The 14,690-nt window shown below is 67.5% G+C and overlaps 2 protein-coding genes across 7 annotated transcripts in view; both read left to right on the top strand.

Annotated features, from left to right (window-relative positions):
* The first annotated feature begins 126 nt into the window (after positions 1–126).
* LOC111936190 (hexosaminidase D-like) lies at positions 127–6,712 on the top strand. 5 transcript variants are annotated; one of them, XM_086854909.1, is made up of 15 exons: positions 127–451; positions 2,800–2,996; positions 3,202–3,307; positions 3,446–3,677; positions 3,799–3,908; positions 4,234–4,321; positions 4,419–4,583; positions 4,657–4,840; positions 4,947–5,018; positions 5,126–5,330; positions 5,422–5,504; positions 5,706–5,784; positions 5,951–6,052; positions 6,180–6,269; positions 6,379–6,712. In XM_086854909.1, exons 3-15 carry the CDS (start codon positions 3,213–3,215, stop codon positions 6,560–6,562), a joined length of 1,689 nt encoding a protein of 562 aa, XP_086711035.1. In that variant the 5' UTR covers positions 127–451; positions 2,800–2,996; positions 3,202–3,212; the 3' UTR covers positions 6,563–6,712. The 5 variants fall into 5 exon arrangements, with proteins under 5 accessions (XP_086711035.1, XP_086711036.1, XP_086711037.1 ...); XM_086854910.1 differs by having other exon boundaries at positions 234–451; positions 6,180–6,261; XM_086854911.1 differs by lacking the exon at positions 127–451 and adding an exon at positions 1,165–1,291.
* A 2,431-nt stretch (positions 6,713–9,143) lies between these two features.
* CASKIN1 (CASK interacting protein 1) overlaps positions 9,144–14,690 on the top strand; it is a 31,529-nt gene continuing 25,982 nt past the window's right edge. For both annotated transcript variants that reach the window (XM_086854907.1, XM_086854906.1), the window contains exon 1: positions 9,144–9,316. In XM_086854907.1, coding sequence (XP_086711033.1) covers positions 9,223–9,316 — 94 coding nt within the window. In that variant the 5' untranslated portion in view covers positions 9,144–9,222. The remainder of the gene's footprint in view (positions 9,317–14,690) is intronic.

The raw sequence follows: 14,690 nt of genomic DNA, 5'->3' as shown, positions 1-14,690 counted from the left end.
CACGGGACACGGGACACGGGACACACACCGGGCACCAGGCACAGAGCACACACCGGGTATCGCTGGGTGGGGCGGGCACTGGGCACACGCCGAGCTCGAACGGGCACTGGGAACCGACCCCGGGCACGCACCGGGCACCGCGGAGCCGCTGCAGGGCCATCCTTTGTGCCGGTGTCGCCCGGGGCAGGGCGGGCGGCGGCTCCGCGCCTTGCCGGTGCTCCCCGCCGTGCGCGTGCGGCACCGGGGCGCTGGGCACGGTGCCCGCCGGCTGCCGGGGCCCGGTGAGCCCCCCCTCACTTGCCGCACCGGCGGGCACCGGGCCCTTTAAGAGCGGCTGCGGCGGCGGCCGTGCCCGTGCCCGTGCCCGTGCCCGTGCCCGTGCCCTTGCCCGTGCTCGTGCTCGTGCCCGTGCCCGCTCCCGGCGGTGCCCGCGGCCGCCCCGCACCTGCCGGTAAGGGCCGGGGGAGCGGGGGATGCTCGGGGCCGGGGGATGGCGGCACCGCGCAGGGATGCTCGGAGCCGCGGTGGGGACCGGTACCGGAGGATGCGGGGATGCTCGGGGGGATGCAGGGCGCCGCTGCCGCAGGGAAGCCCGGGGAGGATGCAGGGATGCTTGGGAGGATGCAGGGATGCTTGGGAGGATGCAGGGATGCCCGCGGAGGACGGAGGTGTGCCCGGGGCCGCAGCGGTGCCGAGCAGAGCCCGGAGGGTGCCGTGGAGCGTGGGAATCCCCAAGGAATGTCCTTGGCGTGGGGCGGTGTGTGCCGGGTTTGCGGGGCGTGGGTGGTGCCCCGCAGCACAGAGGGGTGGGTGGGATGTGAAGAGGGTCCCTTGTGCCCAGGGGCTGCTCTGTGTGTGCTCCAGTAGCCCGGGAGGGAACGGGATGGGACAGGGACCGCTTCTGCCCAGGGATGAGGGAACAGCCCCCTCCTGCTGCCATGGGGCTGGAGCCCCACGGGGGTCTGCAGCCTCTCCCCGCCTGTGGGGCTGCAGCCCCGCGGCCTCCCGGGGGGTGGCACAGGCTGGCAGCCCGGCTGCCCGTGGAATGCTCTGGAAGCACGTGAGAATGTGCGCGCGTGTGCTCGAAGCGTGCAGCATCGCTCCCGCCGTGGCTGCACCGTCGGGTGTGTTGGGGTTCGGCATGGAGACAGCGGGGAGCGCCCCAAACCTTCGCTGCACGGAACGCAGCGGCACCTGCCACCCCCGGCTCCCTCCCCCTCCCCCGCTAACACCTCCAGGCTCACATTTGGGTTTGTTCGCTGCCATGCTCCTCTCCTCGGGGCTCTGGGAGGTAAGCGGGGAGCTGGGCTGGATGCGGGGGGCTGGCAGCAAAACCCACCCGGGGATTTTGAGGGGGCCGGGGGTGCGGCCCCTGCTCGCCCCGCCGCCGGTGAAACGTTGAGTGAGCCCGGCCGAGCTCCCGGGGCTGCTGCCAGCTCCGTCCCCCAGCGCTGGCAGCAGAAGATGTGGCGTTAACAAATACAGCGGGTGCTCCAGGCGAGGTGCCGGCTTAGAGGGGCGGCATCCATCGGCTGAGCCTTCGCTGCCCAGGGATGTCCCCGTGGAGCAGGGATGTGCCCCTGGCTGCCCCCGGCACCCCTTGGGGTTCCCCCGCTCCATCCCGCCTGCCCCGGCCCTGCCTGTGCCAGGGAGCTCCAGCCCTGGGAACCTGCCCTATTTAAATAAGATAACGTGTATTAAAAACACCGAATCCTGGCGAGCTGACAGCGTCTGTCTAAATATTTATCCCTGTTCCGATCAGGCGCTGTGTTCCCATGACAGCGCCATTAGCACTTGGCATATTTATGGCCTTCCTGGGTGCTGGGCTCCCCATGCTGCGTGCCCAGAGGCCACTGACCCCCCCTCCTGTGTCCCCTCTGTGCCTTCCTGTGCACCCAGTGGTGACCCTGGGCTGGCAGCCATCTCCAGCCTGGCACATCCCCGCTGGGCTGTGCTGGAGCTGCCAGGAATATCCCGGGCTGGGCAGGGCGGGGAGCGGGTACCACATTTGTCCCCCGCAGCAGAGGAGCTGCAGTGCCACGAGGTCCCCTGTCCATGCAGGGAAGGAGCGCGAGGAACAGCCTGCTCCCCAAAAAGCGGCTCCTGCTCCTCCTCCTGCCCACGGGCACCGAGGGACTGGGTACCCGCGGGCACCGGGCGATGGGGATGGAGCAGGGATGCTGCAGCTCCCTCCTGCACATCGCTGTCCGCCTGTGACCTGGCCTTGCCGGGGCCCGGTGCTGTGGCCGCAGCTGCCCGGGGGGGTCCCGGGAGCGGAGCCCCCGCACCCCGCGGCAGCGGAAGGTGTCGGGAGGGATTGGGGCTGTGCCTGGAAAAGGGCTCGCTCGGAGCCCGAGGCTCAGCGCGGCTCTCCCCGGTGCCACCGCTCTGGCAACACAAACAAAACCCTCGCGATCAGCTGAGCCGCTTGGGCACCCGCAGCTGCCAAAATCTGCTTTTCGCCTCCCCAGCCTGCCGGCGCTGAATTTAACCCTGAGCTCGGCTGTGTTTGGGTGGCATCACCACAAGCGCTGGCGGCAGCAGCGCCGGTTCCGCGGGCCCGGGGGGGCTGTGCTGCCCTCCCCGGGCCTCACCCAGCACACCGGAACCGGAGAAACGGGACAAAGAAAGGGCAGAAGCGATGCGTGCGTGTGGCTCCCAGGAGGATCCGTGCTCCCCTCGCACGGCCCCTGCGGGTGCCGAGGGGCTCCGGGCCGCCACCCTCACCCCGCCGGTGCCGGTGGCATCCCCGGAGCAGCCCGGTGCCTGGGTGGCTCCCAACTCTTTCCCCGCCCGCAGGGATGCAGGCCGTGATGCCACCCCATCCAGCCGCCCTGTGACACGGCCCCTGGCTCGGGGGGGACCCGGCAGCCGCACGGGATCCCCGGCGGGGACCTGCTCTGCAGCCACCGCCCTGTTTGCTCCGGCACCGGCCTCACCCGAGCGGCCAGAGGCACAGGCGGAGCTGCCGCTGGCCCCACGCTGGGGCACACGAGGTAGGAGGGACACGGGACGCTGCCGAGCACGTCCCCGATGGGCACCAGGCTGGCCAGAGGGGCTGCCCCCATGCCGCCTTTCTCTGGGTCCCGCGCTGCCCTGGCCAGGGGAGCAGGGCACGGTACGTGGGGCTGGGTGGGCTCAGCTTGGGGTCCCTCTGGCCACTGCTGGCCACGGAGTACCAGAGCCCGTGTGTGTCCCCAGAGATCCCGGAGATGGCCTTCCAGCGGAGCCACCGGCTGAACCTGCTGCGCCTCGTCGTGCTGCTCCTCGTTGCCTTGGGCGGCATCAAGTTCCTCTTCCGCGACAGGTGAGGTGACAGCAGGCCCCCGGCGGAGTCGGGGTCCGTGGCACGCCCTGGGCTGTGCTTGCGTGGTGCCCGGTGCTGGGGGCAGCTGCTGCCCCCGTAACCCCATGGACACCCCCATCCCTGCTCCGCTCCCGGCAGCTTTACCCTGGAGCTGCACAAGCACGTCAGCAAGGACAGCGGCTTCTGGGGGGACACGGGTGACGTCGTCCAGGACATCATCCCCCAGAGCCAGGTTCTGGAGGTCCCTGCGGCAAAGATAACGGCCCTGAAGCAAAAGCAGCAGGTCCCCAGGGATGTCAGTGCTACCGAGATGAGGTTGGTCCACCTGGACCTCAAAGGAGCTGCGCCCAGAGTCTCCTACCTGGAACAGGTGAGGATGCCCAGGGACGGGGAGGAGGGGCCAAGGAGGGGATGTCCTGATGGGGCTCGGTCTCCTGCGACACCTGGACTGTGCCAGCCCCACTGCTGAGCCCACCCTGCCCACCCTGCAGGTGTTCCCCCTCCTGTCCCAGCTGGGAGCCAACGGCGTCCTCATCGAGTACGAGGACATGTTCCCCTTCAAGGGGGAGCTGGAAATCCTCAGGTCCCCGTACGCTTACAGGTGAGCAGGGCTCACACAGGGCTGCGTGCCGAGCTGGCTGTGAGGCTTGCAGCCCCCGCAGGTCCCGGTGTGCCAGGGGCTGGGTGTGACCCACCTGGCCCCGTGCCCACGATAACCACGGTCAGAGTGCCAGGCTGTGCTGCTGGGCAGACCAGCTTCCTGCCCTGACAGGTCAATATTTGTGCCCCTCAGTAAAGTGCACACATGTGTGGGGCAACCAGGGCCATGTGGGCAGGGTGCCAGAGGAGGGGGAGGAGGGGGAAGTGCCCCCATGCTCTGCTCTCTGCCCTGGCATCCCCCGCTGAGCCTGTCCCTGCCCTCCCAGCGAGGAGGACATCGAACGGATCCAGCAGCTGGCGGAACAACACAAGCTGGAGGTGGTTCCCCTGGTGCAGACCTTTGGCCATGTGGAGGTAGAGGGTCCCAGTCCTGTTCCCCATCCCAGGGAATGGGATGTTCCCCATCACAGGGGTTCCTCCTGGACACCTCCCTGATGGTTCCTCCCTGCAGTTCATCCTCAAGCACCAGAAGTACCAGCACCTGCGGGAGGTCGAGCGTTTCCCCAACAGCTTCAACCCCCACATCCCCGACACCCTGGCCCTGCTCAAGAGCATCCTGTCACAGGTGATCGAGAAGCACCGGCGCTCCACCTGGATCCACATCGGCGCAGATGAGGTGGGCAGGGGCTGTGCAGGGACCCCAGGGGTGCTCCCAGGGCTGCTGAGCATCTCCCTTCCCCCAAGTCCAGGTTTTCCACCTCGGGGAGGGGATGGACTCCAAGAACTGGATGAGCCACAACAAGGGCGACGTGGGCACCATGTACCTGAAGCACATCAAGGAGGTTCTGGGCTTCCTCACGGCGCAGTACTGGGGGCTGCGGGTGCTCATGTGGGACGACATGCTGAGGAAGATCAGCGTGGGAGCCCTGCGGGGTGAGGGGACAGGGACAGCAGCGGTGGCTCCTGTGCCAGGTTCCTCAGCAGCCCGAGGCTCCCTCCTGCTGCCGGCACCAACGTCCCCTCGCTGCTGTCCCTGCAGAGTCCGGGATAGCGAAGCACGTCTCACCCGTGGTGTGGTTCTACGCGCCCGACTTCGAGGCTGAGCAGATCGGTAAGGTGACGTGCCAGGCTCCTGGGGGTGTGGGGGGGATCCCCCCTGGTCCCCCCGCAGCCTCCTGGGGACAGTGGCACTGGTGGCTTGTGCCTGTCCCGCTGCAGTGCCGTTCCTCACCAAGTACGTGGAGAGCGGCTTCGAGGCGGTTTGGTTCGCCAGCGCCTTCAAGGGCACCACGGGGCCGGCACAGGCCTGGACCCCGCTGAGCTACCACCTGAAAAACCACCTCAGCTGGCTGAAGGTGATGCAGGCCGTGCCACGGCTGGCCCCGCTGCGCCTGCAGGGTGTTGTGCTCACCGGCTGGCAGAGGTAAGGGGTGCTGGGACCCTCCCCTGCCCTCCCGGTGCCCACAGAGCCGTGCTGGCACGGTGCAGAGGTGGTGGCTGTCCCTGTCCCGCAGGTACGATCACTACTCGGTGCTCTGCGAGCTGCTGCCCGTCAGCATCCCCTCGCTGGCCATCTGCCTGCAGACCCTGGTGAACGGTGAGTCCCCAGCCCTGCTGGCATGGCCAGGCTCACCCCCAGCTCCCGCTGCCTGCCAGAGCCCGTCCTGCTGGGCAGGGCGCTGGGGGAGGTGGGAGGCAGAGGAGGAAGATCTTCACCTCACTCACATTTGGGAGTGTGGTGAAGGCAGGGTGATGGTGAGGTGTCCCAAGCTCTTCTGTCCCTTTCCTCACCCTCCAGGGGGCTTCACAGAAGAGGCAAAGAGGAAGGTCCTGGATGTGCTGGGTTTGGAGAGCGTGCAGCTGGAGCAGAGCACCTGGTGCGTGGCACGTGGCCGGGGCAGTTGCATGAGAAGGGATGCACTGGAGGGAAGCAGGGGCTTGGTCACCCAAATGCCCTGGTCCCAGCCCTGCCAGGGTGCTGAGGTTCACCCAGCCCAGTGCACCCCACGTGCTGAGCCCTCACCTTCCCCTCCCTTTCCCCAGCGAGGGCAGGGGAGCGTTCCCCGGTGTGGAGATCTATCACATGGTGGAGCAGGTTAATGGCCACCTGAAGGAGAGCATCCTTAAGGCCCTGGAGGAGGAGAGGTAACGGGCAGGGTGGAGCAGTGGGATTGGTGCCTCTGGCCATGTTTTTCCATGGGAGGGGACCTGCCTGATGAGCAGCTCCCCGTCCCCGGTGGCCCCGTGCCCCAAGTCCCTCGTGCCTCTGCAGTGCCATCAAGGGCTGGTTCAGCCCCTACCATCGGAAGCGCCAGTTTGGGAACCCCCGCAACATGGAGAGCTTTGGCAGCAAGGTGCTGAAGTACGTGGTGCTGGGGGCTGGGAGGGGTCTGCCGGGGGCTGGGAGGGGTCCCGGGCTCGGCCCTGGGGTCCCTCGCAGGAGGGAGCTGGACCCCTGCTCTCCCCTCCAGGCTCCATGAGGACTGGGAGAGCTTTGTCCGTGACCTGCGTGCCCAGCTGGAGAGGATCTACTTCCCTGACACGGTGGAGGAGTGGATGGAGGAGAACATCAACCCCTACCTGGACCAGCTGCGGGACCTGGTGCGGGATTACCGGGCCATCATCCGCCTCAACGCCCGGCCCAAGGCCACGTAGGGGCTGCGGCCCCCCCGGCTCCCGCTGCCCCCTGGCTGGGCTTTGGGGGCCACCGTGGTGTGTGTTTGCTGGTGACGGCGCTGCTGCCGCTGTCTGCACTGTACAGAGCCCCTGCACTCCCCCCTCCACAATAAAGTATTTTCATAGATACTGCTGCTTGCTGGGGGGGCACAGCTCTGCCCCCCCGTGCAGGGAGAGGGAGCTCAGGCTGGAGTGGAGGGCTGGGGTCTATCCTGTGCCAGCTCCTGGGCCCCTGCTCAGGCTCTGATGGAGCTGGAGGGGTTGGCAGCCACAGGGCAGAGTGTGACAGAGCTCATGGGGACACCCGTGTGCCTCGTGCTGGCCTCGAGGGTGGCCCTGCCCTGCCTGGACGGGATCCAGCTTGTGGCTGCCGCGTGCTGTGTGTCCCAGGAAAGGCACCTGGGACAGAGCAGGGACAGAGGGACGTGCCGGGGCCCTGCCAGGCTCCCACAGCATCCCTAGCCCCGTGTCTGCTTTCAGTCTGTGAATCCCTGCTGGCTGGGAGGGGTGTGAGCACAGTGGCGGCTTCTTCAGCCTCCAAACTCTGCCTTCATCTCTTCCCTGTTCTCTGTTATTCCAGCACCCAGGCCCCGTGTGCTCCCCGACCCCCCCTGCTCCCGGCTGCAGGCGGGGGCTCTGCTCTGCCCCTTTCCCATCGGAAAGGCAGCTGTGCCGGGGGACGCGTGGGGATCTCTGCGTGGGATGAGCCCTCCTGCTGCTGCTGCTGTCTCCAGTTCCCACAGTCAGCTTTCCACGTGCCTGTTGCCCACAGCGCCCATCCTAAAACCCCGCTGTGCCCCAGGCTCTGCCCGTTCCGGGCTTTGCTCGGCGTGTGCAGGGCAGGAACGGGGACATTTCACTGCACATTCTTCTGCTCTGCAAAGACCAACCCGACTTGGCAAGAGCCCGAGGGAGCCTCAGGAACGCCAGGCTGGAGCTCCTCCCGCAAAGCCTGGCTCAGGGGGGGAGGAGGGACAGATCGGTGCCCCCCACCGGCCCCACAGCGTGGCCCTGCTGCCCCGTGTGGTGCCCCGGTCACAGGGGTCCCGGTGCCCCGGTCACAGGGGTCCCGGTGCCCCGCTCACAGGGGTCCCGGTGCCCCGCTCACAGGGGTCCCGGTGCCCCGGTCACAGGGGTCCCGGTGCCCCGGGGCCGGGAGCTGCCCCGTGCCGTGTCTGTGCTGGGTGTGGGGGCCCAGCAGGAGCGAGCCGAGGGGCACAAAGGGACCTTTGTTGAGGCGTTCCGTTCGTTATCAGGTGGTGGCAGATGTGAAGGAAGCCCCCGACCCGTGCGGAGCCCCAGCCCCCAGCCCGGCCGCGGCTCAGGGCCCCGTGCAGCGCCCGGCTGCGGGATTAGAGGGCAGATTAGACGGCGTTCCGTGCTGGCAACCCAAATGTCCTGGATTGGAAAGTGGGGGTGGGGAGAGGAGACGGACCCCGCCATCCCTGAGGGGGGGTCAGCCCGGAGATGGAGACTGGGCGGGAGCTGGGGGCTGTGCAGGGGGGACCCTTGGGCTCCAGCTCGGGGGGCACGGACCAGCACGGAGTGGGCAGGGGGCATCAGGGCACGGCTGGGGTCCCTCCTCCATCTTCCATCTGCCACGGGCGCTCTCACGGGGCTGCAGCTCCCGGTCCCCGCACACTGCACCCACCCGTGGGTGCACCTCTCAGTGCCCAGGGCTGTGCTGGCCAGCTGGCCAGCAGCCTTCCGGCCCCATGTGCCCCAACGCCGGTTTGCTGGAGCCGGGATGCCACGAGGCTTTTAGCTAGGAACTTGTCCGGGAAGGCAGAAATTTGGGCTGATTTCGTGCGAGTGGTGTCCGTGCTCTGCCCTTTATGGCATCGTGGGGACATTAACGCCTCGTCCATCACCGGCCCCATTTCCTATCGGGTTCCTGAGCCCTCGACACAGCCGGGAACCCTCCGCAACTCTAACGTATTTCAGCCTTAAAAGTGAAAGGGACGAATGTCACCGGCCATTGTGTCAACAGAAGTACAGAATGACGCGGTAACGAGCGCTCTACAGAAATGGAACGGCTGCTCCTGCCCGGTATCCGCTATCGGCTGCTGCGCTGGCCCGGCGGGACGGGGAGCGGCGAGGGGCACGCTGGAACCGGGCTGGGGAGCACGGGGTGCCCCTGGAGGGGGTCTGCTGGACCCCCCCGGGATCCTCCCCGAGGAGGAAGAGGCCCCGAGCACGGCCGTGTTCCCCCCGTCCCCTCCGGCAGCCGAGACCCGCCAGCTCGTTACACGGCACGGCTGCGCGGCGGCTCCCACCGGGGCGTCCCCCGGGCCCGGCACCGGGGAGGGGGATCCCCGCGCTCCGCCCGCAGCACCGGGCCCCCGCCCTCTCCTCCTCCTCCTCCTGCTCGTCCTCCTCCTCCTCTTCCTCCTCTCCCGCGCTGCCCCCCGCGCTCCCGGTGCGGCCCCCCCGCCCCGCCGCGCCCCGCCCCGGGCGCCCGCCGCCGCCGCCGCCCCCGCCCCCGCCTCCGGAGCGGGCGGGCTGGGCGGGGGGGCTGCACCGTGCCGAGCCGAGCCGTGCCGAGCCGAGCCGAGCCGCCCCCCGCCGCCCCCCGCCCCTCGCCGCGGAGGATGCTCGGGCCGTGAGCCCGCAGCCGGCAGCCCCGGCGCGGCGCAGCCATGGGCAAGGACCAGGAGCTGGTGCAGGCGGTGAAGGCGGAGGACATCGCGGCCGTGCAGAAGCTGCTGCAGAGGCCCAAGCCCGGCAAAGCCAGTGAGTGCGGCGGCGGCGGGGCCGGGCGGGGGGCGGCGGAGTGGGGGCACGCTCGGGGGGGGGGCACACACGGGCACCGGCGTCGCAGCGGCGGGCGCGGCGGCTCGGGGCCGCATCCTAGCGCTGCTCCCGGGGCCCGGCCGCGATCCCGCCCTGCCCGCCCCGGAGCATCCCCGGCCCTTCCCCGGCTGCGGCTCGTCGCAGGCGGGCGGGGACCGTAGACGTGCCGAGGACCCCCGGCGGCGCCCCGGGAGGGGCGGGGGGGCGCTGCCCGGAGTGGTTCTGAGCGTGCCGGAGGGGCTCGGAGCATCCCCGGGCGCTGCGCGGGTGCGGAGCGCTGCAAAGGGTCTCCTCGGCGCTGCCGGGCTCGGTCGGGCTCCGGCCGGGCTGCTCTCTGCTGATCCCCCGGGAGCCGGGCCCGGTGCTCCCGGGGGTTTGGGCAGGGTTTGCGGCCGGGCAGCGCCGGGCGCAGCTGCGTGTGCGTGCAGAGTGTGGCCGGGCCGAGCGGGTGAGCGGTGGGGCTCACTGCCCGCACACCTCTGCGTGTGCCCGCACATCTCCGTGTGCCCGCACACCTCTCCGTGTGCCCGCATCTCCCCGTGTGTCCACACCTCTCCGTGTGCCCACACCTCTCCGTGTGCCCGCACATCTCCCCGTGTGTCCACATCTCTCCGTGTGCCCACATCTCTCCGTGTGCCCGCACACCTCTGTGTGTGCCCACATCTCTCTGTGTGCCCGCACCTCTCCGTGTGCCCGCACCTCTCCCCGTGTGCCCGCACCTCTCCCCGTGTGTCCACACCTCTCTGTGTGCCCACCTCTCCCCGTGTGCCCGCACCTCTCTGTGTGCCCACCTCTCTGTGTGCCCACCTCTCCCCGTGTGTCCGCGCTGCCGCGGCTGCGTGTGCGGCTGTGTTTGGGTGCGTGGGGTGTTTGCGTGGCGGTGTGTACCCTGGCATCTGTGTGTTTGGCTGGGCTCTTGGCGTTTGGCGGTGAGGGGGTGTTTGGATGGCGCTCCGCGGGTATCTCCCGGTGCATCCCTGCGGCTGGCTGTGCACCGCGGGTGCGTGGCCAGGTGTGAGGCTGCGGGGGCGTGCGTGTGGCTGTGCGTGTGCGTCTCCGGGTGTACGTGTGTGTAGCTCCATGAGTATCTACTCGCTGTAGGATGTAACTGCTCCGTCGAGGCGTTCCGCCCGGGACTGAATAATTCATGGTGCTGATGCAGCCGCGGGTTTCAGGCCTGGTGCCGGGGACGAGCTGGGCGGCCGGGGAGCGTCCCTGGGGGCGGACGGGGACCGCGGGGAGCGCTCGTGTGGCTCTGGGTCACTGGACACGCGGACCCTCCATTGCTGCACCCACTGACCCTCTCTCCAGGGCGGGCACTCCCCAAACGCAGGCACCCCCCTCTCCCTGGAGCTGTGCAGGACCGGTGAGGTGTCCCCTGTCCCTGGCCATGCAGGGCTGCTTCTGGGCAAGCAGGGCCAGCGTGGTGTCCCATGTCCTGGTGCTGGGCAGGGCTGGCATGGCATTCCCCATGTCCCCTCTCTGGTGTTGCATCCACCGTGTCCACGGTGCCACATGGAGCCAGCATGTGTTTCCTCGTGCCATGCAGGGCTGGTGTGGTGTCCCCCATGTCCCCAGTGCCACCGTTGGTGTCACTGCTGAGGGACTGTGCAGGGCAAGAACCCCCAGCTCAGAGTCCACCCCATCCCAACCCACTCCAGATGCTGCTGCTGCCGTGGCCTCTTGGGGCAGCGTGTGGGTATGGGGACAACACCTGGCCTGTGCCCAGCAGTGTCCCCACACACCCCTCTCCAGTCCCTGCTGGCTGGGCACACAGCTGGCATTGCTGTGGCAACAACCAGAGGTGCCTGAATGCCACCACCTTGTCCAGCATCCCTGTCCTTCCCCTGCTGCACCTCCCAGTGCTGAGCCCTCTGGACAGCAGGCAGGATGGCCACGGGGGCCAGCAGTGCTCCCTGTGCCAGGACCACAGCCCAGGGGACACCCAGTGGGGCTGAGCCTGCTCTTGGGGTTGGATGCTCACCCCATTCCCTGCTCATCTCACCACCGGTGCCAGTGCCGGGCTCGTCTGGGGCCATTTCCCCACTGGAGCCGCTGTCCCGTGTGGCACTGGTGCCACATGTGTGGCGCTGGGTGCCATGCCCCCAGACTGGGTGCACAAGCTCCTCTGGCCACGGCAGAGGGGCTGGAGCTGTGCGTGGAGGGCGAGAGCACCCAGCAGGGCTGTCCCCACGCCGTGGTGTCCCCACGTCCCCTCCAAGTTCCTGTCCCAGGCGTGCCTGCGGCGCTCCCCGCGCCGCGCAGCACCAGGAAGATTTGTAACTTAGCTGTGTTATCTGGATAATATCCTATTCATGTGGGGTTTAATAAATGAGATTTTAAAAATCCTTGCGTGAATTAGCGCGGGTTGCTATGGTGACATGGGGCCCCGCTCGGTGCGGGTGCGGGTTCGGGGGCCCGGGCCGGCCGCAGCGCGCACCGCGCCTGCTTCCCGGGCATCCATAATTGATGAGGTTGTCTGAAAGTTGCGCAAATCAGATGCAGGGATTTGGCAGCAAACTGTTTCCCTCCCTGTCCCCTCCTTCTCGGTGCTACCTCGAAGAAATGTGGTGACTTGGCGTTTTCCCCTCGTCTCCAGCGCCGTGGGGTGGGATGGGACCGTGGGGTGTCTGCAGGAGCACCCGTGCCCACTGTGCCATCCCTGTCCTGGGCACCCGGGGGTTCAGCTGGTGGGACATGAGCCGTGCAGAGGATCCACAGCTCCTTGGCTGTGGAGTGTTGGAGGGAGCTGGCTCCTTCCCTGTCAGGCCGGTGCTGCCAGCAGCTCTTCCACGTTGGAAATGGCTCCTGTGTGGTGCTGCCGGTGCCGAGGGCAGGACCTCGAGCCAAGGGTTGGATCCTCTACTCCAATTTCTCCTCCAGCCAGGCTGGGGGGCTCTGTGAAGCACTTCCACACATGGCAGCTTCATGTGGCCAAGGAGGTGTCCCAGCACGTGGCCCTGCAGTGCCAGGACAAGCATCCAGCGTGGCAGGAACTGGCCGTGGAACCCAGGGCTGTGTCCTGTGGGACTGCCTGGTCCTCAGTGCCATCCTGCTGCCCCAGGTTGCCATCAGAACTCGTGTCCTGGTGTGTTATTGGAGCTCTGGGTGCCTCACTCAGGCACACCCGGGGCTGGGATAGCCACGCTGCCTGGCTGGGATCGGAGCTGGGCACGGAGCTCTGCACCCCCTGCCTCAGCAGGGTAACCCTGGCTAACCCAGCCCAGCCTGGCCCCACTGCCCGGGGTGCTGGTGCTGAGGCCTGGGCAGCTCTGGGTGTGCCCCCAGTCTGGGCAGGAGAGCCCCATTCCTGCACTGCTCCTTGTGCAGGGCTCTGCATCCTGCCCGGAATGGCACTGGCAGCAGCTCTGACATCTCAGGGCTTGTCCCATCCGTTCTGGCCCTGCTGCCATGTGCAGGGAGCAGGTCCTTCCCTGCTTAAGAAGGGACCTCAAAGCTCAGTGAGAACCCCCAGGGTCCTGCTGTGCCTGGGGAGCCATCCTTGGGATGAGAGAGGAGCTGCACTGGCTGCGTGGGGGTGTTCCTTCACCAGTGTTCCCGGATTTGGGAACAGTGGGAAGCAGAGCCAGAGCACCTGGGGATAGGAGCTCTGGGCAGGGCCTCACCAGCTGCCTCCTGCCCTCCGGTGTTTCCTCCTGCACAGTGGCCAGTTAATTCTGGGTTTTCTTGCCTGCATTTGATTGCATTCATAATCTGCTCTGATAACGGTATTTAATAAAACCGGGCTAATATGGCGCAGTTAGGAAATGTCTTTGACATTTTACAATTCAATTTCCATGCAGTAAAAGGCAGGGCAGATGCAAATCCAATTGTGGTGCAGTGCCCAGGGCACACGTGGCCGGCAGCGGCCGGAGCTGCCCGGTTCCCCCGGCTCTCTGGGAAAGCAGGAGCCTTCCCTGGGAGGCAGCCACCCCTGATGGCTCCTGCTGCTGCTCCCTGGCCACGGGCTCTGGGCAGAAGCTCTGCTGACAGCGATGAGCAGATGATGCTCACTGGAGTGCTGGAGCCCCTGGATGCTGCTGGCCTCTGGAGCCACCGGTGCTGAGCAGGACATCCAGAGCGGGGGGAAGGGGCAGCTTGGCCAAAGATGTGCCGGGACCTCTGGTGCATCCCCCATTCCATGGCCAGGCACTGCTCCCACGCCTCCCCCGATCCCCTTGGCAGGGATGAAGGGTGGAATGCCAAGGGGGTGGGCTGGGACACGAGGGTGATGCCAGCAAGGGGAGATGCCAGGTGTGTCCCAGGTGTCCCAGGCAGGGCTCTGAGCACGGCTGACAGGCAGGTTCCTGTCAGGGCCCAGCAGCTCTGGCTCATCCACGTGTCAGCGGGTCCCTCATAAACTTCTTGGGGTTTCCAGCCTGCGTGTGAAGCTTCGCTCCCAGCAGGACTTGGCAGGCGGGTGTGGGCTGCTGCATGCCAAGTTTCCCTCCAGAGGGGCACGATTGCTCAGCCTGGGGTGACTTCTCATTATTTTCCATTTCTTGCCTCTGTGGCTGGGCCGAGTTGTGCCTGCAAACCCTCCCGTGTCCCCTGTCCCCAGCACAGCCCCCGTGCCCAGACCGGCCGCGGGGTCCCTGCGCACCGGGAACGCTCTGGGGACCGGGGACTGTTGGCCACTGCCATCGAGGAGCAGCAGGGCTGCGGGCTGGCGGCTCCGTTCCCAGCTCCTTCACTGGCCTGGATTTTCTCTCAGCAGTCCCAAATTCACCTGGCTTGACACCAAGCAGCCCTTTGGCAGCCCCTCGTGCAGGGCTCTCCCACGGCCGCCGGCTCCGGCTGTTTGCTGCCCCAGCACCTTGCTGCCCTGTGCTGGGGGTGACACTGTGGGGACGTGGCAGGGCCAGGCTGCACCCGAGGGTGACAGTGCTGGTGGTGAGCAGCTCTGAGTGCTCTGGGTGCCCTGAGCTTCTCTCCACAGCCGTCCCAGTCGCTGCCAGCCCATCGTGGTTTCCAGTAGCCAGGCTGGCGTCTGGCTCCTCTCCTCCTCTCTGCACTCCATTTAACCCTTCCCTCCCCTTCCCAGCTGCTGGGAATTGCTGCAATCCGTGTCCTGCCCATCTCGGTGTGCCCAGCTGCCCCCAGCCCCTTCCCACCCCCCACGTGTCTGCCCATCTGGGGCTAGTGGCTCCATGGTGCTGCTGTGCCAGGGCCCAGGTAGGTCCCAAAGCAGTGGTGGGTGCTCAGTGAACACATCCCTGGGCTCAGGGCAGGTGGGAGCTGTGGCAGTGCTGCAGGTGAGTGCTGGAGGGGAGCGCCCAGCCCTTGGGTGACACCTGAGGTTGTTTCCCTCAGT

This window comes from Cyanistes caeruleus, chromosome 17, assembly GCF_971803275.1.
Source record: "Cyanistes caeruleus chromosome 17, bCyaCae1.hap1.1, whole genome shotgun sequence".
Classification (NCBI taxonomy): Eukaryota; Metazoa; Chordata; class Aves; order Passeriformes; family Paridae; genus Cyanistes; species Cyanistes caeruleus.
This window is presented reverse-complemented; position numbering and strand designations above follow the sequence as displayed.